The sequence below is a fragment of the Seriola lalandi genome, unplaced genomic scaffold (genome assembly GCF_002814215.2).
Source record: "Seriola lalandi dorsalis isolate HSWRI2012SDOR001 ecotype SW California unplaced genomic scaffold, Sedor1 jcf7180002054353, whole genome shotgun sequence".
NCBI lineage: Eukaryota > Metazoa > Chordata > Actinopteri > Carangiformes > Carangidae > Seriola > Seriola lalandi.
The window spans coordinates 164,554-176,308 of record NW_019524906.1 but is presented as its reverse complement, the minus strand read 5'-3'; the positions used below and the strand labels follow the sequence as shown (position 1 = coordinate 176,308).

Here is an 11,755-nt window from a genome sequence, read left to right as displayed (position 1 = left end):
ACACACACACACACACACAAGCTTTCCGTCATTTCTTAGATGTATTCAGATTCATTAAACTGAGTGAAGTGTCATGGTTTTATTTGTGGCCTAGTGTACATCTTAAAGCTGCAGAGATATGTTTGGCCACCTGGGGGCAGTAATAGTCAACAGCAAGCTGACACAAGAGGGCCGATATCAGTACTACATGGTGATAAGAATATAATATAGCTGTAGTTCTGCAGTTCTTTTATGTCACTTGATTCTGAAACTAATGCACAAAAGTACTGGTATTGTAAGTTGTTCTGTGAGATGGTTATCTAACCTCTGTCATTCACAATGACAGAGGTTGTTAACTTCAAAAACATGTAAGTGTGTTTGTGTGACCGTCTTTATGGATGGTCCTTAAAGTCAACTCTTTCGTAAAAAGACAATCAATGTAAAATGTAACAACTTTCAACTTACATATACAAACATTGCAAATATTGAATCCATTGTACATTTCATATACTAAGGCATATTTCTCATGAAATGTAAACAGCATGATTGTGTACAAAACTAAGATAAAGATCATTGTCGACATACAAACCAAATAAACATCCTTTATGATACAATCAAGTCCACTTTTCATTTCAACACAGAGGCTTGATTTGAGGGTGAAACTGCCCAGAGGCCACATCGCCCTCACACTGATTAAGTTTCATCTCATTTTCAGTGTCATTTCACTTGTTGTCTGTTGAGCAAAATGTTGTCTAGTGGCTGAACGTTCCTTGTGACAAGGCCTTCATCTGCCCTTCCTCTCTGGACACTGGATTTTGTAGCCCACCCTGTAGGCCTGCAGGTACACACGAGCCTGGTTTATCCTGGAAACACAACCATCCAGCAGACACAACTTTGTCACATTGTTTTCACATATGTTTAAATTTTGGTCCACAAAGGAACACACGAGTTACATTTGCTTTTGTCACAGTTTTCCAAGACCTTGAAAAACTATTTATCTATACTTTTATGACATGTTTAATCTATTTAATTAAGCAGAGCATATACAGTTTACCTGTATTTAGTGCAAAGCTGAACTCCCAGGGGTCCACAGCGGTCAACATAACTCTCCCTGAATGCCTTTCTCACTGCTCGAGCCATACTGACCACCGTGGTGACCACAGGGCACGTCCTAGGACACAAACACACATCCATGAGAATAAGGAGCAGTATTGTAATTACATGACAACTCTGTATCGTATCTGCAGGTTGAAAACGTTATCAAAGCATTGCAATGATTACGCCTTACAAGAGTCTCTTTTGTTAGAGCTGAAGCTGTTCAGCAGTGATGTTTTGAAAGACATTTCACTCTCAAGACAAAAACAGAAATGACGAAGCAGAATCCCTGATGTTTCACATGATAATTATCTCGGCACTATTTATGTGTGGCGTTTGGCATTTTTAGCAACTTATTTGGCACAATTATGAAAACTTGGCTTTGCCATTTATAACAGAACCGTAAAAGAACATCACACAACTAACTGCATGTTGCTAGTAACTGTAACTATGCATCTCATTAAGGGAAACAACAGATGTGGTCCAATGCATTGTAGCAAGCTTCATGTGTTCTCAGACAAATGCATGATGGGTAGCCCAGTTAACCATTACTGAAGTTCTCATGGGTGTTATTTGTGACTCTGTTTTTGCTTCTGTTGTTTTTCGTACTTACAGTCTCTCACAGCGTAGGCCTGCTGTGCCCTCTGGACAGGTGCAGGTGTTGTGAGGACTGCAGGTGGCGCCGTGTTTGCATGGCGGCACGCAGGGGGTGGTCACCGCTACGGACACAGCACACAGCAAGAGTCTTAATGCAAAGTGAAGGCAAAGGTCTCTTGCACACACACAGACACACACACACACACACACACGGACTAACCTGTTTCACAGAGGCTTCCGGTAAATCCTTTGGCACAGCGGCACCTGTTGAGGCCCACACACACTCCACCGTTTTTACAAGGTTTCTGACACTGAACGGGCTCTGAGGGAGACAGAGAACAGGGATGTAGTCAACAGTAATCCAGCTCAACACAGCTCATCTCTACAGCACAACACGTTAGAAAGCAAACACACAGTAAAGTTTAGGGTTGAAATTCACAGAGCATTTATTGCAGGTATTTTAGTGGGGAACATTCAACCTCAGAGTTACAGCCTAGATTTTTATTTATTTTTTTTACAGGCAAGAACTTGTAACCCGCATGTATGGTGCTGCACTAACAGTTGTACACAGCACCACTGACTGGCTGACTTTTGAACCGCATATCATAAGGCAGCAGTTCCCAGTCTTTCTGGCCTGTGACTTGTTAAAATAAGGCTATGTCTACTTGTGACTTGTGCGTCAATTAATTGATTTATCAGTGATGTGTATAAAAATGCTTGCTTATTGAAATGTTTGTATGTAACAATGGAGAGATGTACTGACACTGAAGTGCGTGCAATCTCACCTATCTGGCAACGAGCTCCTTGCCATCCATCAACACATGTGCATTTGTTGACATCCACGCATCTTCCCCCGTTTTGACAGGCAGGAGTGCACAGGGCTACAAAACACACACATACAGAGATAGAGGTGGGTCTATGTAGGAAAACTACACTTGGGGTAACATACTGTAGTTGTCCAGTCCACAGGTTTCAGATTTCCTCGTTGCGTTTTTGTTTTTCCATCATGGTATAACCTATACTTTACCAGCCAGCGCTACTACCGTGCAGGAGGTAGAAATAACAGACCTCTAGCTTCCCTCGAGAAGTACCTGCTTGCCTGGTGAAACTGATGCCAGATGTGCTGGTAGTTTTGTTACTCACGCAAAAGGCACTGGGGGCCGGTGTAATCGGAGGGACACTGGCAGTTATCAGGCCCCACACAGCGACCGCCATTAGCACAGGGCAACTCACACACCGCTGACAAAAAGGAAAAGCATTGTATAAAGCTTCCTCAGCACATGGTCATGTAAAGGTATGAGTTGGTGAGCACAAAACAAGACTCATAAGATTAGTAGAGTGAAGAAAATGTACCTGTGTGGCAGCCGTCTCCGGTCCAGCCAGGAGGACACAGACACATATTCCAGCGCATACATCTACCTCCATGGGCACAGGGCGGGGAGCACATAGCTGAGACACACAAACCCACATGGATTTCATTCAGCAATTTTCCCATAGCAACGTAAGGTTTTGCATTTGCACCATACTGATCTTATAATCAGCGTTTCAGTCTCAATATGACATAGACACAAATGAAATTATATTCCAGTGAGACCTTCCAGATTACTTGTTCAAGGCTTTCAAGGCTTAATCTTCTCTCTGAATATCACATGAAACATATGGTATGTATCCATAGATAAGAGTCTCGTCCTTTTTTGGTCACTGCAGTAATTTTACATCTCCAGTAACATCTCCCTGTACATCATCTCAAACCTGTTACTAATACCATGTTTTGTCTCCATTCGTATCCGTGGGTAAGGGTTATATTTCATGTTGTGATGATGGTACATCATAATGATGGTTTTAATATCAGATAATACTTAAAGCAGCGATGTTTCTCTCACTAACTGTGAACAGACTTTTTAAAAACAAAGCTGTCAACAGTCACTGTGCACCGCAGACCACTAATCCTACCAGAATGTAAATGCTATCCATGTGCAACAGCGCAGGTTCGTACCTGAGCAGCCCACACCAGGGTAGCCTGGAGGACAGTCACAGCTGTTTGGGGCCACACACACTCCATAGTTCTGACAGGGAGGGTCACACACAGCTGGAAAAGCAGAGAAGTTTTTCAGCATAATTTCATGTTTTTAACCAAGTCCCTTTTACCAATACTGTTGTCTGAATCATGATCACTGCACAAGATGTATGTTGTTTGACTCACGCTGGCACTTGGTGAGGTCATCAGTTCGAACTTCATACCCTCCCCTGCAGGTGCAGTTAAACCCACCAGGACGGTTCACACAGAGCTGCTCACAGCCCCCGTTTGTGAAGTCGCCGCACTCGTTCACATCTCACGATAACAAAGAGAGAGAGAGGGAGACAGTTAAACAGGCCGACATTTTAAACACAGCAGGAACAATCTATGAGACAGTCTGTTCATTTCCTTTCTGGGCTGAGTGACCAGAGAAACTTGGCTTTTTGCGACAAGGTTATCGTCCAAGAAAACTTGGCCACAGCTGAACTGTTTAGACTCATCAGTCGTTAGCAGCAAATCAAATTTCCGCACTTCCTTTTTTCCCAACTGATGTGATTTCTGTTTACGAACACCTTCAGCCTGGCGAGGGCAGAATAGATGAGGAGTTGATTAGATCTGGGCAAATCTTTCCAGCTCTTTACTGAGACTGAAATAATAAATGTGTGTGAAATTACACTTGGAGAAGCTTTGTATGGCTGTTTAAACAGATGGTGAAGTCTAAAAGAATTTAATTCAGTAATTTTGTACTTAAAATTAAAAAAGTCAATCAAACTTTGCACAACATAAGTTGCTCCCAAAATCCCTTAAAAAATATACTGATGTGCAGAAATAAACAGCTTCATTTCTTTGATAAACATTTGAATGTCCAATCAGAGTCCACAGCGTCACCAGAACAGAGCATCAAAGCAACAAAGGTGGTGGCAGTGTGAGTGAAAATGAAGTCTCACCCACGCAGGTCCTCAGGTCCTCGCCCAGCTTCCAGCCTGTTTGGCAGCTGCACTGGACGTGGCCCTCAGCCCCCACAGTGCATACGTGGTCGCAGCCGCCATTTCTCAGCTTACAAGATGTAACATCTTTTCAGGTGAAAGGAAATTATTTTAACATTGAATATTTACAGATCGTAACAATGTTTGAGGCAAATTATCATTCATCAAGCAAAAATGCCAAAAATTCCCAGAACTCCAGCTTATAAATTGTGACTTTTTTTTCAAAGAGACATTTCTTATTTAATGTTATCTGATAATCAGACAGAAAGGTACAGTAATATAGAAGGTATGCCCAGACTTTAATAGTCCTAAAGCAAAAATATTACTAGAGCATAACTGTGATATCTACGGTGAAATGTAACATTTGGAAAACAAACATTAATAAAACCATGGAAAACCGGTTTGGCCTTTTACATGTGAAGTTTTTACATTTTAAAAAGCTGCAACTCTAACATCATTATCAGTAAAAATCTGACAGAAATATACATTTAATAATAATAATAATAATAATAATGTGTAATAAATAATGTAATGTCAACTCTGTAATGAGGAACCTACTGCTGCAGGTGAGGTTGTCCGTGTCCAACAGCAGAGGAGGAGGGCAGTGGCAAGTGTGTCCTCCTGGAGAGTTGGTGCAGGTGTGGGAGCAGCCACCATTCTGGAGCTTACATTCATCAATGTCTGAGTGTGCGCATGCACGCACACACACACACACACACACACACACACACACACACACACACACACACACACACACACACACACAAAAAGAGACAGTGAGATAGCATATTCATGGCAGCCTTATCCTCTTCTACATGCTGGTAAATCACTGATGTTCATCCTGTTTAAATGACTGAAAGCCAGTGGCTAAACAGCAGTGAGAAGTGAATGAGTGTCGGCGAGTGACTGACCCACACAGGTGTGGCCATCGATGTGCAGCTGGTAGCCGGGCCGGCAGGAGCACTGGAAAGATCCGAGAGTGTTGATGCAAACGTGCTCACAGGTCCCATTCAGCGTTAAGCACTCGTCCACGTCTGTGGGATCAGAGACATTTATATAAGTCTTTTGTCGTGACCGAACACAGCCCCAGTATAAGGGCTCATTCAGACGTTAGCCAAACAATATCTGCAATTCATTTCAGCACTTGTTTCAACAAGCCTGGAGGACCAGGTGAGTGGGGTTTGCAATAGAGGACAGGTTAAAAAGAGGTGAGTTGTTTGGATCAAGGACTGGTCTTTGAGGATGATGCACTGCTCCCAGGAGAGGCAATCCCCTTGCTGACACTTATTTACCAGCTGCTGGCTGATCTTGAGCTCCCCTTTACCTGAGTGTAAATTGGGTAGTGGGGCTCATCTTTGTAAGAAGGAGGCCAGTCTATGAAACCTTTCACAGAAAAAGTAATTCAATGATGTCTCTGCTGTCCACATGTCGATGTGCCACTGGGCAAGACACTAAACCAAAGCTGATCCCCATGGGCAGGCCGGCGTCTTGAATGGCAGATGTGCCACCACTGGTGTTTTGTCTGTTAAGTTAGAAAACTACAATGTAAGTGCAGTCCATTTACCACTTTTACAATGTTCTGGACTGCGCTGGCAAGTTACAACACTCATTTGTTATACCTCACCTATCAGATACACAAAGTAGAGTGACAATGTGAAAGGGGTGGCTTGTGGTGACAGAGAATTATCAGCTGTATCTGCAGCTCATTGTTTAACTATCTGGTCTGCAACTTAACTTCACTCTCATCATTCTCAAAGCGTTGTTTTCGGCTGCAGCCAGCAGCTGTTTTCAGAGAAAAAGCTTTGAAAAGCCACTGTACTCTACCTGCCTGGCACTAAACAGCAGATGGGTACAGCTAAGGCATTTAGCAACTAAGGAGCCAGATATTTCCCTCAGGAACTGGTAGAGACCAAAAACAGAGCAGTGTCCAGAGAGACGACTCCAAGCGAATGATGATGTTGCTGTGTATCTGCTAGTTGTGTAAATAAGCCAATGTTTGTTTGAAATTCGCTATATCAATTCAAATAGGTGATGATATTGTCAACATTGTGTTCACTTATTTCATCTGCCACCGCTTGATGTGGCAACAACACGCTGCTCCTGACCTGCTTTTTACCTGTGCAGTTGCGTCCACCCTGGTCCAGCTGGTATCCGGGGGCACACTGGCAGCTGTACCCTCCTGGCTCGTTGGTGCAGTTGTGTTCACAGTGGCCGTTGTTCACAGCGCACTCATCAACGTCTGTAAACAAGGACAATCCTAAAGGACTGGTGTCTGGTGAGTGCTGTGTGCCCAAGTGCTGCTGGCACACGCCGAATATTGTTTTTCTATGACACAAGTATCACTGGCGGACACTTAATGCTACTAAGCACTATGGAAAACACACACACACACAGACACAGACACTGCTTACCCACCAAAACAAGAGTGTCCATCTCCATTGAAGCCCTGGTAGCACTGGCAGAAATACGAGCCAATGATGTTGCCACAGCGAGCGTTGGTATCACACCCGTGACCACCCGACGCACACTCATTCTCATCTGGAAGGAGACGACACACCCTATATATTTTCTTTTTCTTTTTTTAAATCTAAATCCAAAACTCAGCTCATTTCTATTCAATAAACATTGTTCTGCCACTCGGCATAAATTGAATGGAAGGCATAACAGCAAGCATTAAAACACACGCACACACGGAAGCGTCTACAGGAAACAGAGTTTTCCCATGGAGCGACGTCAGCGCTAATTGCTTACCTTCGCAGTGTGTGCCGTTTCCCCGGTAACCCGGTCGGCAAACACACTTATAGCTCCCTAGTGTGTTCTCACACACACCCTGACCATCACACACCGCAGGACTCTCCGTACATTCATCCACATCTGGGACAGAGAAAGAGAGTGGTACACACAGTATAGGACTGTTTTATTGACCTATTACTCTGTGATCATTTGCAATGAAACATTTTGTTGTTGTTTAAAACTGTCATCTGTGTAATGAAGCCTCCTAATTTGACTGCAAGTAATAGAGTTACCAAAGAATTCTCATATCACCAAACCTCAATCAAGTCCTTATTAGACATAAGTGGTGTAAAATTGTGTCCCTACAACACTATGAGAAGATGCTGAATTAATTATGAGACAATATTTCCTTTTCCCCATTTCTTTTATTCCTCTTTGTCCAACTTGACACTTCCATTACTTTCTGACAGCAATTTTGTGAGGAAATGGTAATTGTGGAAATAGTAATAAAATATGGATAAAAAACATTATAAAATGAAACTCCTATGACAATGACCTTTTCCAAAGACTTTGCTGATGATTAGGCAAGCAGCATGAGTTAAGCATGGAAAGCACACCATACCTTGACACACGGTGTAGTCTGGACACACAGGACCTATAGAGGGCCAGAGACCAGAGGTGCAGAGGAGTCACAAAGAAGACAGAAGAGACGTGTAGAAAAAAGAAAAGATTTTAGAGGATAAAGTTTTAGAGGTGAAAGGGGGGTTGGGAAACAAAAACAAAGAGGAACAAAGCAGGCAAGCAGCAAAGCAGCAGATTGAAGCTCACTATTCCTGCAAAGACTTCCTTCCTGTCAGCACAAGTTATTAATCTTGAGTGAAAAATGAAGATAACACCAGATTAAATCTGGACATCTGTCTGGACATCTGTCTTATGGTCAGCTGTGATCAGGCTCAACGACAGACTCACCAACACAGGCGAGGGCCTCGGCTCTGAAGCCCGGCTGGCACTGGCACATAAAGCTGCCAGGGGTGTTCACACACACATTTCCCAGCTCACGGCGACACAGTTCCTCAAAGCTGCATTCATCCACATCTGCAGTGGAAAGAAACCAACAAATAGGAAGCTTTCATTTGACAGTCTTATATGGAATCTTCACTATGGCAAAGACACAGAGGCACACTTACTATAATTACCCTTTAAACCTCTCCAAGTAATTCAAGGTTATTTTGCGTCCCAACCTTTGTTAAACATGTTTTTGTACATTGCTGTTTTATATTTTGTTATCTTAATTATTTGGTTTGAATGTGTGCTGAGGTAGGGAAGAGTTTTGGTGTGCGTACAGGTGGCTCACACAACACAACCTCGCACAGTAAATCTACTCCAAATGCAATTAAATCAAATACACAGACCTACCATACATACTTCATTTAGAAAATGAAGTGTACCGAATTAACTATTTCAAGTTCCTGTTTGTCATGTCATCATTGGCTGTATTGACAACTGTCAGTGGATTACTTTGGAGCTTCTTTTTTCTCTGATGTCTAAGCAGATTTATGGAGGTTTATTTGCAACGGTGTCGTCATGTCTGTGTGTTCAGGTTTGACTGAACCATGACGTGATTTTCCAAACCAAATGTGAGTTTTGGATATTGATATTTGATGACTTGTAAAATTATCTTATTCATCGGATTTCTTTTGGAGATTAGTTTGAGAGTTTTGATACAACATATGAATAAATGTAACCAGTAATATAAAACACGAGTAGCCCTCACCCGCTTTTATTTTGTCAAAGTAGCTCTCAGAGTAAAAAAAGGTTGGAGACCCCTGCTTTAAATGGGTTTTCCAATTCTTGTTATGTTGTTTGAGAGAAAAAACAACCCCCCTACACACCTCACTGCTACCTCAATCTAGGTCTTCTGAATGTACAGCACATTGCACATCCACATGCTATAGTCATACACAACATATGTCAACATCAGCCTCACCAACACAGCTTTGTCCATTTAGGGCCATTACATATCCCGCAGGGCACGAGCATGTGAAGGAACCAGGGGTGTTCTTGCATTCAGCATCGCCCTGACAGGCCTGCAGGCCCGTCACTGCAGCCAGAGCGCACTCGTCTATATCTGGAAAAACCCACAAAGCACACATGAATTACTACCATGATACATAGGCTGAAAGGTACAGATAATCATTTCTGAAACTCTCCTTCCAACATGCTCTCACACAAATGCAGTACATCCTCTCTGCCTGACACACACACACACACACACACACACACACACACACAGATGCTGACGAACCCTGGCACCCTCCAGCACCCATCAGGTAACCACGGAGACAGCTACATGAGTAAGAGCCGAGGGTATTAGTACAGCTGGCATGGAGACCACATGGTCCTGGCCCCCCTCCTTCACACTCATCAACATCTGTCGAACATAGAGAAAATGATATACTGCATCAAACTGAGATCACTGTATGCACATAAGCATAGGAAACATGTTGCTACATGTGGTAGGTATACTGATGGATAAAATTTAGCATAGCATCATAATATGAAATGCTCTCATTGCTGGTGCATTGCTTTCTGTATATTGAAATCACATTTCCCAAAACACCCTGACATTAAGTAGATATTTTCCTTTCCTGTCGATGATAAACATATTGGAAGTCATTTCTCATTTGCCCTTTCCCTAATTGCAGCATATCTCATTGCTGACTTCCTGTAAAAAAAAATGTTGTAAATTGCTTAAAATGCGGAGTAGAGGCTGCCCACCATTCTTCAATCACCTCATTTGTATGAAGTAATTACACTCATTTCTAAAATTGAATGCAGAAATGATTTTATTAATGTTCCTGTGAGACACACACATGGCACCTTTAAACACTGGTTTCTGCTGCTGCTTCTGTCCTCTCTCACCTTTACACTCTGAGGCCCCCTCCAGAGTGAAGCCTGCAGGGCAGGTACAGTTGTCACCGACCTTCACTGTGCCAGATGGACAGCCACAGCCATTGCTGCTCTCCAACATCACCTGGTTTGCTGGACACTGAGGAACAAGACTGGAGCTCGGAGACACAGTGGTAGTCAAGGGATCCACTAATGCAGAGGGAAAGAAAGGGGTTATTATTGGGGAAACTGAAGGGCAAATCAAAAGAAATTGCACGAAAAGCCCCCCCAAAAAAAAACCTCACATGTGGTGGGCGTGTGGGTTGGAGTAGGTTCACTGAGATTTCTGATTGCATTCTCAATCACCTGATTGTGAACCAGAGAGAGCAACAAATTGAGTTTAAGTTACGCAATCACACCCAGTAAGGACATTTGTAATGTCTCAAGCTGAACAACAGAATCTCTGTAGTAGCACGGAGGCTTTCCACTGACCTGTCTCTTGGTGAACTCGGCCTCTGTGTGTTTCATGACTTCATTTTCCTCAGGGCTGCTCAGAGGTTCAGCCACTGAAAAAACCAGCAGCAGGGCTGACAGGAGAGTCCAGAGGTGAGTCATCACCTGAATCTGTGGAGACAGGAAGAGGAGGAGGTGTGTTTACCGAGCTGTCATCAAGACAGAATCAGATCAATGATTCAATAATGTTTAAATGAAGAGAGAACTGACAGAATGGGACAAGTACTAGTTTATAGTAGCATTATACTCATATGATTTGTGTGCAGCAGTAACACAAGCCATACAGTGCGTGTCTAGGCAGGCAAAACAACAGAGGGGCAAGGGCACCCTGTTATTAAGTTAACATCAACCCCCTGGGCGATGTGCACAGAACAAAAGAGACTTTAGCAGCTGGAGCAGCTGTATTCATGTTTTAAGTAAAGTGAGCTGAATTTTGAGTCTGATGTCAAGTTATTGTAATTCATGAAAAGCTAAGACTCAGTAGCGATGTTAATGGAAAACGTTTGCGACAAGAAACTCTCAAAAAGCGTCTCTAAAAAGTCTGCAGTGGAACTGATATGGAGAGCAATGATGTGACACACAGGCAGAGTAAAAGTTAACACACTCGTTTTAGCCAACTTACCCGGGATAGATATGCTCGCACGGGTCACCAGAAGATAGGCAGAGACAAATAGATTTCCAGATGTCACAACAACAACAAAAAAAAAGCGCTTCCTATCTTCTCCAGATGTGGATTCACCCAGCCGCAAACCAGCTCTGTAGTGTGGTGGTGGTGGTGGTGGTGGGGGCTGTACGCTGCAGCGGTGATTCCACATCCTGTTCAGGAACTCTGAACTTCCCATTCCACAAATCCCAGACCACCGCAGAGGAGCTGCCGCAGACAGGCCTGCAGGCTGCTGGGAGATGCCCCTGCTCCGAACCCTGACAGGCAGGTGAAAAACCAGTC

The 11,755-nt window shown here is 43.2% G+C and overlaps 1 protein-coding gene across 2 annotated transcripts; it reads right to left on the bottom strand.

Moving 5' to 3' along the window:
• Positions 1-64: 64 nt before the first annotated feature.
• LOC111656352 (uncharacterized) lies at positions 65-11,615 on the bottom strand. 2 transcript variants are annotated; one of them, XM_023408041.2, is made up of 23 exons: positions 11,432-11,615; positions 10,789-10,920; positions 10,602-10,662; positions 10,330-10,506; positions 9,713-9,838; positions 9,395-9,535; positions 8,377-8,502; positions 8,030-8,062; positions 7,426-7,548; positions 7,090-7,212; positions 6,791-6,913; positions 5,586-5,708; positions 5,233-5,355; positions 4,636-4,761; positions 3,875-4,003; positions 3,668-3,760; positions 3,025-3,120; positions 2,815-2,910; positions 2,457-2,552; positions 1,892-1,993; positions 1,688-1,793; positions 1,034-1,150; positions 65-842 (listed from the first exon to the last, which is right to left on the bottom strand). In XM_023408041.2, the coding sequence occupies exons 2-23, from the start codon at positions 10,909-10,911 to the stop codon at positions 764-766; spliced, it is 2,442 nt and encodes an 813-aa protein (XP_023263809.1). In that variant the 5' UTR covers positions 10,912-10,920; positions 11,432-11,615; the 3' UTR covers positions 65-763. The 2 variants fall into 2 exon arrangements, with proteins under 2 accessions (XP_023263809.1, XP_023263810.1); XM_023408042.2 differs by lacking the exon at positions 8,030-8,062 and having other exon boundaries at positions 11,432-11,612.
• Positions 11,616-11,755: the final 140 nt, after the last annotated feature.